This window comes from Carassius auratus, chromosome 13 (assembly GCF_003368295.1).
Source record: "Carassius auratus strain Wakin chromosome 13, ASM336829v1, whole genome shotgun sequence".
Lineage (NCBI taxonomy): Eukaryota > Metazoa > Chordata > Actinopteri > Cypriniformes > Cyprinidae > Carassius > Carassius auratus.
Genome location: NC_039255.1, coordinates 21,659,951 through 21,677,762, shown reverse-complemented (window position 1 = coordinate 21,677,762; position 17,812 = coordinate 21,659,951). Strand labels below are relative to the sequence as shown.

At 37.6% G+C, this 17,812-nt stretch overlaps 1 protein-coding gene and 1 pseudogene across 2 annotated transcripts; one reads left to right on the top strand and one right to left on the bottom strand.

The window, feature by feature from the left end:
• Window positions 1-3,247: 3,247 nt before the first annotated feature.
• LOC113113022 (group XIIB secretory phospholipase A2-like protein) lies at window positions 3,248-7,762 on the top strand. 2 transcript variants are annotated; one of them, XM_026279125.1, is made up of 4 exons: window positions 3,248-3,708; window positions 5,328-5,404; window positions 6,940-7,105; window positions 7,285-7,762. In XM_026279125.1, the coding sequence occupies exons 1-4, from the start codon at window positions 3,333-3,335 to the stop codon at window positions 7,401-7,403; spliced, it is 738 nt and encodes a 245-aa protein (XP_026134910.1). In that variant the 5' UTR covers window positions 3,248-3,332; the 3' UTR covers window positions 7,404-7,762. The 2 variants fall into 2 exon arrangements, with proteins under 2 accessions (XP_026134910.1, XP_026134909.1); XM_026279124.1 differs by having other exon boundaries at window positions 5,328-5,416.
• Window positions 7,763-10,305: 2,543 nt separating this feature from the next.
• On the bottom strand, window positions 10,306-12,376 carry LOC113113289 (oncoprotein-induced transcript 3 protein-like; annotated as a pseudogene).
• Between the last annotated feature and the right edge of the window lie 5,436 nt (window positions 12,377-17,812).

Sequence of the window (17,812 nt, the reverse complement as noted above, 5' to 3'; positions counted from 1 at the left end):
TTGCATCCAGCTGATCACAGCGTGAGCATAATTAGGAAGCAGGTGTAACGCACACCAGGTTTACGCTGTGGCACAGCAGCTGTGGCGATGAGACGTGATCTCTCCGTATCCCCTCTCAGGGAATGAGAGTTACATACATAAACTGAGATGTTCCCTTTAATTCGGTCACTCTCGACGTCACGTCAGTAATGACTGACAAATTGGGATCCCTACCAAAACCCCATTAATGTTGCCCCTTCCAGTGTCTTGTGCGAATATCCTTTGCCCCCCTTCTCAGTGTAGGCCGGGCTCACAACAAGTAGGTTAGTCACTGTTGTCATAGTCCTACTCACTCATTGAGACTGGACAACACTGAGAAAACATAACCGTTCCACTTGAAACAGGAACATTGCAAAAGCCTCATCCTTCCTGAAGGAGGTTCGGAAGCACATATGAACACCTGTTTAGGTACATGGGAATGATTAGAGGTGATTGTAGCTTTCTTGGGAAATGGCAGAAAGCCTGCCGGAGAAACACAGGCTCTGAGGCTATTCCGTATACTTTACACATATGGGATCCACTTAGGTCCCTACGTATGGAACCAAGCCCTCTACCGGTTCTCAGAGATTCATTGAGTGAGGGCCTGGCTCTGGACATTCTGCCACGTCTGGCTACCGAAGCTCGAAAGGTCTACAGTACAAACTCTCTGGAGCGGTTTTAGCAAGCCACCACTTATCCGGGTCTCTCAATGCTTCTACCCATTTGAGGTGAGAACACAGGAGGATACCAGCTCCACACAAAGGCTATAGAATCTAGCAAACACGTTTGGGGGTCGTCCAGCCTGCAGCTCTACGAATATCATCAGTGAGGTGCCATGAGCCAGCACCAAAGTAGAAGCGAGCAGGGCAACCCCTGTGCCTGATAAGCCATGGTGGTGGCGACTACTCTCCAGTAAGCTATCCGCTGTTTAGAATTGTCATTCGCCTTCTGCCAGCCTCTGTAACAGACAAAGAGTCCCATCTACGTTCCTTCTTAAGTCTCGGATGGGCAAAGCTAGACCCAGCCTGCCTCCTCTGGGGGCAGTGCTTGCAGGTCACCACCTGATCCGTGAAGGGATTAATGGGAACCTTGGACACATAGATGGGCCGGGGCCTCAGGATTACCTGGGAGTCAGCCGGCCCAAACTCAACGCACAATTTGTTGACCAAAAATGCTGGCAGGTCCCTTACCCTCTTGATGGAGGCCAGTGCAAGCAGGAGCAGGGTTTTCATTGACAAAAACTTCAGTTCAACTGACTGCAAAGGCTCAAATGGGCCCTGCTGTAAGAAGGTATAGAGGTGGGGTAGGGAAGATTAAATCTTTTCATCCCCCTAAGGAACCTGATGACCATGCTTACCTACCTACTTCACTTCCACAGGGTCGTGATTGGCAGCAATTCCAACAACATAGACTTTAAAGGTGGAGGGAGACAGCCTTCACCCCAACCCCTGCTGCAAAAACTATGCACGGCTCTGATCAGGCATATTCTATGAGAAGAACACCACTCGATGAACCGGTTCCACTTCTAGACGTAAACTTGTCTTGTGGATAGTGCTTTAGTACCAAGTGATGCTGCAGTGATGGTATTAACTACCCCCTGGGGTAGGTCACGTAGAACCTCTGCATCAAGTCCAAGGACCAGACATGAAGTTTCCAGAGGTCTGGACGCAGGTGCCTTCCTCGGAGAAATCTGCCAGGGAAGGTGCTGTTACGAAGAACATTAGATTTCGGGAACCAGGTCCATGTGGGCCAACCCACATAACAAACGGACTTGGCCCAAATGTGGCCTCAAGCTGGCACTGCTGGCCTCCTGTCAACAATGGCATGTACCCTTTCAGCCAGAGCTGGGCCATGTGTGGCAATGGTGGCACGGCGTGGATCACGGCAAACAATATGAGGGCCGATTGTTGGTGGGAGGAGTGTGGACCAAATCAGGCTGAGATCTGGCAGCATATTATGTGACCCATGATAAAAAAAGATAAATACAATATTGCATGATAATGGTTAAATGATCACACACACATTTTAATGAAGTGTAGTATTGTTAAAATGTAGTCTTTGAAATGGCAAGTCAAAACAGAATGAAACATTATAATTCCAAAATTAGGCAAATCAGTCAAGTAAATTAAACTGTGCTTAATTATAATTGTATTAAATTGTATATTATTATTCTTGGTACAAAAAATCTTAGAATCCTTACGTGAAAAGAGAGAGAGATCATTTAACCATTATCATGTAATATTTAGTTGGTTTACCATGGGTCACACACTGATCTATAATAGAGAGTGGGGGCACATCATTTTTATTAGTATGCTGTCATGCACAAGCATTAAATAAAATGATCATGAAAGTATCTTATTTTTTATTTAAATCCTCTGTATCCATGTGATGCTTGGTGTGAGAAACAGTTTGAAATCACGTTTGAAATCAGTGACATTGCAGTCCATGTGATAAGAAAGTGTGTGAACAACTGCACATCAGCAGCAGACACACCTCTTTAACAACTATACAGCATAAGTGCATACTGAAGAGATTAATAAATGTCAGTCAAATATTAATAATGTACAAACCTAGTGTTCTAAATCCAAATAAACAACCTCATATTTTCAAAGAGAATCCATTCAACTCTTTCCAAACCTTTAGCCTGTTATGTCTTTTCTGACTAAACTAACTTTTATGCTTCCCAAAAATATCAAAAAGAATTTTAATTTCAGAAATTAAAAACATTTTCACCATACATTAGATTCGGGTCTCTGTAGTGTATTTCGTTTTAAAATATATTAATACTATTATATTAATACACAGGACAAAGAAAATAAATGGCATGTTATTGAGCCATAAATCTTATCATAGCCTTGCAATCCAGTATTACTTCATTCATGCAATCAATATGCCTCACAGAAATTTTGTTTAACCAAAAAGATGAGCACGATATAGGATTTTAAGAATACTAATAGTCTGTCAATAGTTGAAACACAAGAACTAGATAAAATTATTGTGTGAGAGAAGAAAGCCTTTTCCAGGCAAAGTGTGAACTGCAGGTAATCAAAAAAAAAAAAAAAAGTTGATTACAAAGGGTGAGTGTGACTCAAGCAGAGAACAATCCTCAGCAAGAGATTGGACCTTACCTTTAACCTTAGCACCAATCAATGCCTTGCTGTCTGCTTGATCTAATCACAGGTCAAAGTCCCTTCCACGAGGCTCTATCAGCAAAGTCTATTTGTGCTGCTCACTCTTTCTTCTAAGCCCTTTGGCTTTATCGGTCTCCCCTTCTTCTTGGACCCTACAGACCTCATAGGACCCAGGGCCACATCATGTTTCTACGTCCGTTGACACTGCTCCTGCTATGTATCTCCACATGCTTGGCTGCCACCCTTATCCAGGCTTCTGATGATGCAGCTGCAATGGATTCTCCAGCTGACGGGTCTGTTTTACCTGAAGCTCAGGCTGGTGAAACCCCAGATGTTCCTGCAAATGGGGAGAACCAGGCAGAAAACATTTTGATGGCAGATGCCCCTTTAGAGGGAAAACCTGCAGAGACCCAGAGCTCCACTCAAGAATCGGAGGATGAGTTGGACTGGGGTTTCGGTTCTATCAGAGGGAGTTTCCAGGCAGTGAATGGGTATTTTGACTCCTTACTGGAGCTGATGGGAGGTCGGGATGGTGTATGTCAGTACCGCTGTAGATATGGTAAGTGAAACAGTATTTGTGTTTTAGTGGAATAGTCTTTGTATTTTATTCTTTGCTCTGTGTGCATTCTAAAAACTTTTAAGATCTCTATCACACTGTATGCTTTGGGCGAAGACTTTAACCTTTCCTTCTGCTCTAGAATGAAAAAGGATGTGAGTCTGTACATTAAAAGCTCAGAAAAAGTATTTCAATCTCCAAAAAGAAGCATACATACTTTTAGTATATGCTTTTTTTTTTGCTTTTTGCTTTTTTTTAAAGCTTGGCAGATGTAGTCATTATAAATTGTCACGGAAATGAGAAGATTGTGTACTGTGTATTCTTCAAAACTTTTCGTTCTGTGTTTCCAATGGAAAAACAACAACAGTAAAGAAGGTGAATAATGACTGAATATGCATGAATATACAGCTAATTGAAAGAAATGTTTATTGTTCTTTACCCTCTGCATATAGTGTTTATAACTGACTCTACTAATGCAAAACTAAATACATTAGAATTTAATTTAATGATTTGAGAATAATCATTTAAATGCAAAAGGGATCATTCACAGGACATGGCTCTCTATCGGCTTTTTAAGTAAAACATGCCCTCACTGATCTGTTCTCACTCCTCATGTTGACTGACATGGTGTGGCATTGAGCAAGACGATCACACCATTCTGCTGATGACAGTAAAGAATCAGAGCATTTCATATGTTTATGCCTGGGAAATTAGGGAGCACTTTATTTATCTCCTGACTCTTTTATATTACTGATTTATTTCTAGAATGTCAGACTTGCTTGTTTTTGCTTAGCCTTTGACTGTTAATTGAGTACAAATTAACTTAATTAATTATCAAACATGGAAATCTTTTCACCCTACAGGACATACTGTAGCAAGAAAATCTCACTTGCTTATAATACTTCTTGGATAAATTAACACCTATGAGCCATATATGTTTAATAAATGATTAAACAGCTTAAAAAAAACTGTCACATAGAAATGAATGACGTATATCATGATAAAAAAATAAAAAAATAAAAACCTTGATCATAAATATTTCACATTTACTGACGCTGGAGTTACCTAGGGTTCTGTTTTAGGACCTCTGCTGTTTTAATTCTATTTGTTACATTGAAGTAATTTTATGAACAAATTTGTAAAGTTTTGAATAGCTATGCAAGCGATACACAACTGTACCTTCAGTTCAATCGGAAGATCACATTTCCACAATAGATACTTTTAAATAAATGTATAAGAAAAGTATATATACTGAATGAACTGTAGTGGGTAAATAAAATCGGAGAGAACAACATGGGTTTTATATGTTTAGATTCAGTTTTTTGCATGGTACCTTTTATTTATTTTAGGTAACCAAAGTTGAATACTGTAACTTATGAAACAGTGTGAAGCCAAATTAGTCCAGAGTCATCCAGGAAAATATTCATGGAAAACTATGTTTTTGGTTCTTTATAAGTGGACCCACTTATAATGCAATGTGTAACTGCTTCTGATTTTCTCCCACATAAAGCTCTCAAAGCTACTGTTATATTAAATATATTCCAATAAAGGTCAACAACAACTTTATGTTAATCACATATTAAAGATATGATATATTATAAAGTATTATTTCTGTTTTTCAGGTAAAGCTCCTCAGCCTCGTGTTGGCTATCAAATGCCAGAGCCTGATGGTTGTAGCACCTCACTGCTTGGCTTCCAGGTACCTAACAGTGTATGTGTCTTTTTATTTCTACTAACATTAAGCAATGCCCAATCTGTCACCTTGAAGATTTGATACTGTTTGTTCTGTCCCTATGCATGACCTGTGGGAATCCTGCTAATGAAATGTGGACTGGTCAATTAATCAAAGTTATATATAAAATATCCATCCAAAACCACCTCTTAACATTTAAGTTTCATACATTTTGTATCTGATACTTGATAAAACAGAGACAGCCCTGCATGTTTAATGGAGAAAAGCACTGACCGATGACTTTAGGGTTCAAAGTACAGTGAAATTTCTATACAATAATGCTTGCCTTCAAAAATGCTTGTAGATATCTCACTTCCAGGTTAGTGGTAAGTAAACTAGATACTCTTTTCATTTATTACAACTTATCTGGTTGCACTTTCATTTAGGGACCAATTCTCAGTAACTACTAACTATGACCTCTGTCTCAATAAAGTCCTAATTTAATGCTTATTAATAGTAAGTTTAGGTATGGGGTAGGATTAAGGGATCTAAACTCTGGTCATGCAGAATAAGCCATTAATACGTGCTTTATAAGTAGAAATGAATAGCCAATATGAAAATATGCGTTCTAATAAGCAACTAGTTAATAGTGAGAATTGGTCCCTAAACTAAAGTGTAACCCATTATCTCAACTAATGTAAATATAATATAGTATTATATAATATTATGTAATAGAATATAATAGAATATATACATTTCAAATAAACCCCTAACTGTGACAAACGTAGTTTGATTGTTTCACATCAGACTCAGTCAGTGGGTGGTTCTCGGCCATAGTAGGTTGCAATGTGGACTAATGACATTAAGTTAAAAGTCTGGGTCTGCGTGACTAGTATTGCACAGGCCAGCACAATTTCAGATATGGTGGTCCTAAATTGAGAGACTAGCACAGACGAGGTGAACATCCAAAAGGTTGAGTTTGGCATTCAGCCAAAGCGCTGATGGGACTTCTGTCAGGAAAGAGGAACGCAAGTGTGCCGATTACTTTCCACACAAAGACTCATTGACAGCCCTCTGTGCAATTTCTGGATCTTGAATAAATTTCAACTTTGAAGTTAAGCTGTTCAATCAGAAAGCAATCCTCCTCTATGGGTGACAAATGTAATTCTCTTCTTGTTTCAACTTTACGAAATACGACGCGACTCTAACCATGCTCCTTCAATGCATCCCTTAAATAACCTTGGCTATAACTAAGGCAGGAGTCTTTAACTTTTTCACGGCAAAGATTGACACATTTGATAGATATTGTTTAAAATTGTATGATGCATTTAATTCCTGGCATATATATATATTATAGTTTGGGTAGTACCATACATACACACTCTTCATTAATTCATTTTAATGTGAGAGGGACGTTGAAAGGATGAAGTCACATAGCCTGTTCCATTTTTTGTGACTAACAAGTTCTTTCTGTGTCTGAGCTGCATTTGGTTGTTTGTGTTTTAACAGTGAAGTGTGAATTTTTTAAAGCTCATGTTCTGCAATTTGCTGTTACTCTACAGTTTGATATGGGTGTCCCGGCCATGACCAAATGTTGTAATCAGCTAGACATTTGCTATGAAACCTGTGGCTCTAACAAGTACCGCTGTGACACCAAATTCCGCTGGTGCCTCCATAGCATCTGTGGTGACCTGAAGAAGAGTCTGGGCCTCATGTCAAAAGTCGAAGGTATGGAACACACACACACACACGCTATATTTAATTATTATTTTTACAACAGATCTTTTACAACAGATCCATTATCTATTATGGTTAACCAATATTTTTGATTGTTTACATGGATTGTCATTTGCAATAGCACTTTTGTACACCAGACAAATTCCCATCATGGCCTTTTTCTCCCACAGCCTGTGAGACCTTTGCAGACACAATGTATAACACTGTGTGGACTTTGGGCTGCAGGCCCTTCATGAATGGCCAGAGGGCATCCTGCTATTGTGAAGGAGAAGAGAAGGATGAACTGTGAAGACCTACAAACCAAAAAAACACACCACCTTCAACACATATAAACACTTTACATGTTTAAACTACTCCACACTAGGGGTCAGTATTAGGATGAATCTCATTAAGACACACATTGGTCACATTTCACTAGAAAATTGAAAAGAAACTTTTCAGCAGATTTACTGCAATGCACAACAGTGTTGGTTGTTATTGGATTCTCATTAGTTTAATATAGTTATTTTATTTATCAATATTATTATTATTTTATATTAATTGTAATTATTATCAGCATACATTAAATGTGGTATATGACATGCTACTGCAATGTATACATGCTATTCATTTACATTTACCAATTTAAATAAAATATTTGCAACAAAAGATCATGTTTTTTTTTTTTTTTTTTTTTTGCATAATCGCAATGACAGTGTTGTAGAAATTAGACTAATCTTCCTAAAAATGTCACAAAGTAAGCAAGCAAACATTCAAACAACTGTATTGATCCTAAAAATAGAAATTTTCATCCATATTTTGTTTTTGGTGGGGGGGTGGTTGCCTTTACATAATCTTGACAAGTTCGCCTGCTAACCCTTGAACTGGTGTTAGTGGGTTAGTTTTAGTTCAGCAAAAACTAAAAAAGAAATAAATAAATAAAATTCCCTAAATAAATTAAATAAGTTACAAATAAATAAATAAAATAAATAACAAATAAATAAATAAAATATCTTCCTGACTAATACAAAAAAAAAACACAAAAATAATGTAATGTGATTGTTTAGACCATAAGAAAAGGCAAAAATAACCTTTTCGAAAAATTATATTTTATTCATATGTAATGCCATGACCCCTGTAAAGGACACCAGGACATTAAAAAGTCCTGTTTAAGAAAATAAAAATAATTGTCGGCCATTTTTGATGACCAAGGACAGGGAGTGGTCATGGGGAAATTTCCAAACATTTGGTATCTCTGAAAAGCCGTGAATGTGCTCTGTACAGAACATCCAGACTTAAAACTGTGACGTAAGGTCTCAGAGAGAAATTCACTAAAATAGAATTTCCTCTGCAAAACAAAATTTAAATTAATAGTTAATTTCCTAACTAGCATTGTTTTATGCAGAAATAATCAAAATGTTATGAGGGTTGAATCTCAGTAGGGTAGTAATATTAATGCAAATGTGTGATTTTCTGAATATCATGTGCTGAAAACTGAAATGTTCACCAAGTAGTTTTATTTGGGTTTTGTTTTAAAAGTAAATAAATGCAGAATGGGTGTTGAACAGTAACACAGGAATGGTTATTGCACTATGAGAGATAATATGACTACAGACTGTGACAAAAAATAATTTTATTGGCTTTAAAATCATTTTATTTACCTCAGTAAAATGTGTATGCAAATTAGACATTCAAAACTGTCAAAGCTGAAATACCTATAGGCTTATACTGCATGCACAATACATCACCTAGATGCATGCACATAGAAAGACATTTATTTCTAGTGAGGCAGATGAGCTTCATATAGTAAATATAACTGTCAAAAGTAGTGGAAAGAAGCAACTTATACAACTCATAAATGTAAGCTTACTGCATACAATGTATGCCGTATGGATGTGTTGTAAGGAAGTAAAGTAGCCTGTAGATGGAATTGTGGGTAAGTGATTTCATAGACGTGTGGTCTCATGGATCTGGCAGTATATGAATGGGTCCACTGGACAGTACATGTTGCTCTTGGTGTTGATCAGTCCAGAGATCTCTCCTCAAACGCATTCAGCAGCGAGATTCCTGTTGTTCCTACCCACACACCAGCAAACGTCTATGAAGAAACACCTCCTAATACACACACAGTATTAATAATAGCTGGTCCATTAGCACATAAAAGCACATTCATAGGACAAACCAGGCAGCTGAATTTCCCAGCATGCACCTGTTCCCTACTCACTCTGTTGTCCTTAACAATGAACTTGAAGACAGGGACCTGGTAGTGTTTGGAAAGCTGGTCTTTAGCCGCAAGCTGATGCACCGTATCATCTGAAATGTAACTGATAAATATAAGGCCATTAAAGGCCAATTGCTCATCAAGATACTATGGATAAATTGTACCACAACCTCACAGATATGACACTGAAAACAAGGGTGCCCTGAGAAATCACGCCTGCCTCTGTGACAGCCCTAGGGGCTAAACACAGGTATCAAACTGTCAGGGGAGCCACCCAATCAGAACACACTATTTGCTTCTTTAATCTGTTAGGTTATCTGCTAAAGTATTCAGGTTTTGGAGAGAAATATTGTGGTAGAAGGGTTAGGGTGATCTAATTCTGTGGCTTGTTGAACTAAGCAAAATGTCTGAAATCACTTATAGCAACAGTCATGGAGCATGCAGAATGGTATTGAGTGTACAGAACAATATGCCTTCATATTTTAATTATTTTAAATACCTACCCATCTTTGATAAAGTAATATTTTAAGGCTTGCTCAGCTTTGGGGCCAGGTGTGGCCAAAACAGTTGTGCAGACTGGGCAGGTAGCTGGTGCCAACAATTTTGTCCTCAATGACCTGGAGAAGAGGATAAGGAAGATGATGATTTTCCACTACATTCCTAGAGAACTATCAATTCTTTTATAACTCAACATGTAATGGTATTCACCACCTATTTTACTTCAGTAATGAAAGAATGAGGATAAATATGGAAGCTAGGATTTGATTTTATCCATTAGGGTTGGATTCTGAAAAGTAGGTGTTACAGATCCAGACCTGGATGCAAGCTTCAAATTTTGAAGGAACATTATTGGCAAGTACTTTTGAGGAGAATTTTTGACCAGAATGAGGGTCAAGTTCACCCTCTGCAACATCACAGTATTCCCCAGTTCTTTCTGGCTCTATTATAATTGGCTATTATTGCCATAAGTTGCATCACATTAAAAAATGCTTTATGGACCTCTTATGCATGACTGATCCATAATTTTTTCCTGGACCACAGAACCACATGTTTTCAGACTAAAGTGGAGGTTAATGTGGGTGCCATTGGAAATGCTCTGGCAGGAAGTGTTAGATAGGAAGCATTCAAGCCCTCCCACCAAGTCTTTGGGAACCGAGACCTGTATGGAACTAGGATCACACTGCACAGGGACTGCACACAAAACACACAAACAAACAAAACGTCAAAGTGAAATCTACAAACCCTTGACAGAAAAGGGGCAAAAGGCAAGAAAGATAAGTTCAGCTCACCCTGACAGGTCGGTTTGTCATCTCCCAACATCAGACCCTGGGGACAATGACAGTAATATGAGTCGTCCTCTGAGGAGCATCCATGACTACAGCCTCTATTTACGTTGTCACAGCCAGCAGTCTGTACACAGAACCACAGAAACCACAATGCATTGAAAGTCTACCCATATTCAAGATGTTCTGTTTTACCATGTTCTTACCTTTACAGCTCTTCTTGTCCACGTCCAGTATTTTACTTGGTCCACACTCACAACGACGAGAGCCCTTGGTGTTGATACATATTTGTGCACATCCTCCATTGTCTTTCTCACATTTGTTCATTGTTCATTACAGAATTTGGAGTTGACACCTTTCTCTAACCATTTTGTGAAGTAGGGCTGCTTCATCTACCATGTTCCTTCTGCAAATTAAGGAAGGGTTTGAGAGGTCTAAACCTTGCAATTAGGGCTTGAATCCCCCAGGCCCCCAAGTCCAACTAAAAGTTGGAACGTCTTTTTATTTTATTTTTTAAAAGTGTGTCAGAGTGTGTAGAATACTTGGGCCCATACCATGGGTGTCCAATCCTGCTCCTAGAGAACGTCCTGCTCCAACAAAGCCTGAATTAGTGTTACTAAGTCTCCAGTATTACTACGGAATTGGGCTAATTTGACACTTTTGCCACTTTTTTTTGCAGGTTAAGGCAATCACAAGGAATGTAATTTTGATGGAGGGGACCTCCAAAAGATGGGAAAACCATAGAAAAATTGCTATTAGGGTAGTTTTGAATTGCAATTAGTCTGTTTTTGTTTCGCAGACCTGGCAACCTTGGCAACCCTGTCCTGGAGTGTTCTAGTAATCCTGAAGACCTTGATCTGCTGCTTCAGGTGTGTTTAATTATATTGGAGCTAAATCTGCAGGACCTCCAGGAACAGGATTGGACCCCCACACCCTATACAGTCTTGCCATAAACTTCTATTTATCCTTTGCCTCTAGCTGTTCACATATCCTTAATTGTGAACATAAGTTACACATCTTTCTGAGAGGTAACTATAGCAACAGCTCCAGACATGAGCATTTTGTCTTCGAGGAAAACTTCAGCAGATTGTATCCTGAACATTACCTACAGAAATTACTTTAAAAAATGTTCCCCTTGAAAGCTGCTGCATAATTAGCATTTTTCACTATTAAAAGCATTGATTTTGCTGGCTGACTTTTTACAGTACTGTACATTAGTGGATTGTTTCTCAATTTCACCTTTCAACAGTCTTGAGGTCTCCACTCTCAGTCTATCCAGAAAATAATTATTCTGCTCTATAAGCATTGTCTTGGCCAGGCTTGTTACTCACCCAGACATGTCTGTGCATCAGGGCCTAGAATCGTTCCCCTCAGAACAGTGGCATTCTGTCTCGACAGGACAGTCAGCTCCGTTACACTCCCCCTCATCACATATGTCATAGAAAACTATGGCGACACACATAACAAAACAGTCTGATGGAAGTCTGATTTATCCAGTGTGTTAGAAAGACCCAATGAGGCAAGAGGGAGATTTACGGCCAGAGTAGACGTGGAAGCAGACAGATGGTCGGGGCAGGCGGTAGACATAGTAACCTTTAGCACATGCCTTCACATCCACACTAGCTGTCTAGTGACAGCAGTTATTATTGAAGCTAGCACCTGCAGGGAGGGTGACATGCCGTCACTAGGCTGAGGGTGACTGCCATTCAGCCAGATGGGGGCATGTGTACCACAGTGGTTCTCCTTGATACAGAAGATTGGCATAGCATCCCCAGCCATTTCCTGCTTTGATTCTGATTTTCAAGCTCTCAATTTGATTTATTGGAGTATGTTTTGCTTATAATAGCAAAACAAACAACTGCAGTTGTTTTGCTATTATAAAGATTTTATAATAGCAAAACAATTGTCCCCCGACAACTCTGGTCCTCCTGTACTAGACTCACTGTTCGTGCCTCTGGTAATGCTCTTGCAAATTAGTAATTCCTATTTTTTGTACTATTCATTAAAAGAAACCATTTGTTTTGAGGATCAAGATATTTACCTTTATTTATTTATGTATTTGTATTTAATAAAACTAAACTTGTCCAGCTCATAAGAGTCATTAGTTTGTGAATTGAACTGTCTACACTAGCTTGCCTTCTGTATATTTATTGTACTTAAAGCCTGAAAGGACAACTTAAATTAAAGAAGTTTATTTTCATTATTTTTACTGCATACATTGTTTACTGTATCACGTTTATTGCAGTATTGTAATTAACTGAAATATAATTTTTTTAATCCGTGGTGACACTTAACCTACAACTTACTTTACCAGCAAGCTTCATTTGAAAGAAGAACTGGTCAGCAAGTTGTACCAGTTTTTATGCTCTGTTGGTGATCATGAGCATGCATCTACTTGTTAAATAATATCTGTCAGTACAAAACCCTTTTCCTTCAGGTGGATGGCAGCTTTCAAAGAAAGGATAATCAATACTCTACACTGCACCCTTCTTTACACTCTCAAATGAATTAGGTCCTCATATGAAGTTAGGCTGCTCTGCTGGGCCATGTGGAAATGAAAAATGATGCAACATAAGACATGAAAGACCATTAGTCAGGAAGCGGCAGCAGCTTGATGAGGCATGGAGAGAGAATCCTTTCCACAGTAAATTATCACCTCAGAAAACAAAGCCACTGTAAGACTTGAACTGCATGACACTCTGATCTTCTGAGATACAGACACAGACAACAGTATCAACTGAATTGTCTCAAGTCGACTTGTATAATGGTCTCAATCTTGCAAGAAGCAGACTAAAAGGTGATACAGATCCTATGATTGTATATTTTACTCACTGTAGAGGGTGTGTCATTTCCTAGTGTTTTTCATGCTAATTACCACCTGCAAACTCTCAACATCTAGCCCTGTGTTCCATTTGGAAGGGCTCATCCCTATTATTAATAAATAATAATTTGTTACATTTATATAGCGCTTTTCTGGGTACTCAAAGCGCTTTGCATGAAAGGGGGGAATCTCCTCAACCACCACCAATGTGCAGCAGGTGGATGATACGACGGCAGCCATATTGCACCAGAATGCCCACCACACACCAGCTTATTGGTGGAGAGGAGACAGAGTGATGAAGCCAATCAGTGTATGGGGATTATTAGAAAGCCATGATGGTCAGAGGCCAATGGGGAAATTTGGCTTCTGGAATTTTTAATGACCACAGAGAGTCAGGACCTCAGTTTAATGTCTCATCCGAAGGATGGTGCTTTTAACAGTATAGTGTCCTGGTCATTACACTAGGGCATCAGGATCCACACAGACTGCAAGGTAAGAATCTGCACAAAAGATTATGGGAGCCCAAAGTGTCCATCAGTTGTATCCTTTGAAATCCTTCAATTTCAAAGGGATTTTAAAGTGGCCAGTTTTGAGCACTTCAGTTTGGTATGCCCTTCAAAATGGCGCCATGATGGTTTTCACTCCGAAGTTCACTTTGGTTTATTATCCTGTTTGGAATGCACCGCAAAACTTGAGCAATGCAAATTCTAATTGTGAGTTCCTGTCTCCATTTGGGGGATGTTTGTCTTGGTCTGAATACTTAAGGAAATGTTGCAAGAAGATCAGGGCTCTTCTGTAACCAGATGAGACTGTAGTGTGGTGTGTTTATACACTCCATACTATGTAGTTTTCAAGGTCAAGTATGCATCTTTTACACTAAAATCTAACTTCGAAAATTGGATATATTGTACTGATTTGATATCTCTGACTGATTCTGTAATCAATCAGAACACCCCACAACAATCTAAAATCACAGAGGTGACTATTGTCAAGACAATAGTAAATACTGTAGTAATAATTCAGCTGAAATCAGTTCATCATTGATTCAGTTTGGTTCAATAACTTTAAAGTCCATCAATTATGGAAGGAGTTTAATCTATAAAGCAGCTTTATACTGACTTGTAAACCGGATGGCAGTGTCCTTTAGAATGAAACTCAAATAAGCTCATATAGTATAGTACATCTATAGTACAGTGATATAGTACATCTCCCAGAATCCCCTATCTTCCCACCCAACACTAGTCAACCGTATTCAGCTGCTGACTCCACTTAAAGCAATGACAACAGTGCAGATGTAGAAAGTGTATTAAGAGATTCTGGAGTTTCATCTTTTGCTTTTTATTGAACATCTTATAGGTGTTTATAAATCAGACTATATGCACAGCAGTTTAACACTAGATTCATCCACCCACTTCACATCTTTAAGCCATACCATTTTATTCTTATTTCTTTGTAACTTAACATTCCAGAGTCATCTCTTTACTGTTTCTATAAAATTACCAAGCACCAAATCAGCACATTTGAAGAATTTCATAAGAATTATGTACAAGGTTTTCATGCACAGGAGAAATGGCTGCTGAAAATGGGGCTTTAAGTGGACTAGAAGTGCCACTTAAAATAAAATGAAGGAATCGGTTATCAATCTGTCAATCTATTACATATCTAAACTGACAAATAAATAGACATTGAAAACTGTAAAAACAGTCAATTGTGTAGTAAAATTGTAACAATAAATTAATGGACAAATATGAAATTAACAAGTAACCAGTTCTTCTTATTAACCAGTTGCTTATTAGCATGCCTATTATTAACACATTGGCTGTTTATTAGTGCATATAAAGCACATAGAAGTCGTAGTGAACTGCTGCGCTGATAAAGTCTCATGAACACACAGAAATTTACCACCAAGTCAGGATTATTTGCTAAATAATGTGTTATATTTCAGTTTGTTTACCTTATCCAAACATTATTGTATACCCACAGAAAATACAGCACAGAAACGCAATGGACCACTCTGTGATATCTTTGCGTCTTTTTTAAAAGTTTGATGTCAACCACCATACTCTGCCATTATATGAAATATAATATATATATATATATATATATATATATATATATATATATATATATATATATATATATAAATACATTTTTCATAGATTATTCAAAATAGAAGGTGCTACAGGTGTGGAACAATGTGTATAAATAAATTTTGACAGAATTTTCAGTTTTGGGTCAAGTTTTGATATTTTCTCATTTTACCTGATAAAAAGATATGAAATTATCCTGATATTTGTTTGTTTGTTTTTTGCAGGAGCACTTTTGTGATGCTGCAAATGGGAGTGGATATCTTGCTAGCTAAAAACTGCAGAGAAACGCATCTCGTTGTGCTGAAAACAAAGAGACTACTCCAAGGAGGTTCAAACGCCATTAGCAAAGACTTCAGTGATCATTAACATGCATTCAGCGTTGCCTTGTTTCCTGTTCCCTTGTTGCTTAACAACTGGTTGAGTGTCAATTTTAACTCTATGGGACTTAAATTCACTCTTTAAAATTTGCAGTGTCCATATTCTGCATCCATAATCCTACCCAATACCTAATCTTTACAATTACCTTACTAACTATTAACCCTTTAGGCGCCAGGATTTTTTGGAAAAAATTGAGAAAGTATTAAATTATTACTATATTACTACACTATATAGTAGTAAAACACATGTGAACAGTAGGCTACTTTTTGATAAAATTCATCGGTAATATTCAGGAAATAATAAATATTGAATGGATGTTTGAACATATTTGCAAGTTTTTTTTTTTTTTTTTTTTTTTTTTTTTTTTATGGGTTTTTAATGAGAGGCTTCATAACAGCAAGTTTGACGGGTTTTGGGGACATATCTTAATGCCAATGATGAATTAATAATAGTCAGTAGAGGATCTATGACTTCTGGAAGACCCTCTTTTAGGATCTTAGATGGTATAGGGTCTAACATACATGTTGTTGGTTTAGATGATTTAACAAGTTTATACAATTCTCCCTCTCCTATAGTAGAGAATGAGTGGAATTGTTCCTCAGGGGACCTATAGCACACTGTCCAATGCGATACTGTAGTTGATGGATACATGGTTACAATTTTATCTCTAATAGTATCAGTCTTGGAAGTAAAATAGTTCATAAAGTCATTACTGTTTGCTGTTGGGAAAAGCTAACATTTGTTGATGCTTTTTTAAAATTAATTTAGCCACTATATTGAATAAAAACCTTGGGTTATGTTTGTTTTCTTCTAAAAGAGATGAAAAAATCATCAGATCTGACAGTTTTAGCTGATACATCAGCACAACAATAGAAACTTATCCTGTATTTTCTTATAAAATATTACCAAGGGGCAACATGTATACTGAAAATAGCAGAGGACCTAGGACAGAGCCTTGTGGCACTCCATATTTTAATGGTGATAACTGAGATGACTCCCTATTTATATAAACAAAGTGGTAGAAATCGGACAGGTAGGATCTAAACAATCTTAAAGCCTGCCCTTGAATTCATGTAGAGTTTTGTTATTGATTTATGAGTATGTCATGATCAATGGTGTCGAAATGCAGGACTGTGAAATTCTTCATAGAGATTCTTATTTTGTAGAAAGGAGCACAAGTGAGCAGGCACTTCTTTTTAGACATAAATGGAAGATTTGAAATGGGTCTGTAATTTGCCAGTTCACTAGGATCTAGTTGTGGTTTCTTAATAAGAGGCTTAATAGCCAGCTTGAATGGTTTTGTGATGTTACCTAAAGATAAAGATGAGTTCATAATATTGAGAAGCGTTTTTTTCTGCTACAGGTAACAACTCTTTCAGTAATTTAATGGGTACAGGATCTAATAAACATGTTGTTGGTTTAGATACAGTGATAAGTTTATTTAGCTATTCCTGTCCTATAGTTGTAAAGCACTGCAGTTTATCTTTGGGTGCGATGAATGAAGCTGAAGTATTAGACGCTGTAGAATCTTCATTTTTTATTGTATTTCTGATTGTATCTATTTTATCATTGAAGAAATTCATAAAATCATTACTATTAAACTAAGGGAATATTTAAATCGGGTGGTATCTGGTTATTTGTTCATCTAGCCACTGTGCTAAACAAAAACCTTGGATTATTTTTTGTTATTTTCTATGAGTTTGTGGATATTCTCAACCCTGGCAAATTTAAGAGCCTGTCTATAGCTAGACATACTGTTTTTCATCGCATTTCTAAAAACTTAGAAAAGTTAGTTTTTCTCCATTTGCTCTCAAGACTACTAATTTCTTGCTTGAGAGAGTGGGTATTACTGTTCGTACCATAGCACAGTACATTTTTATCTAACCTTTTTCAATTTGATGGGGGCAACAGCTTCTAATGTATTAG

Coding starts and splice junctions, on each gene's coding strand:
- LOC113113022 (XM_026279124.1), top strand. CDS start 3,333: ATGTTTCTACGTCCGTTGACACTGCTCCTGCTATGTATCTCCACATGC. Junction 3,709..5,327: donor TCAGTACCGCTGTAGATATG/GTAAGTGAAACA, acceptor TCTGTTTTTCAG/GTAAAGCTCCTCAGCCTCGT. Junction 7,106..7,284: donor CCTCATGTCAAAAGTCGAAG/GTATGGAACACA, acceptor TTTCTCCCACAG/CCTGTGAGACCTTTGCAGAC.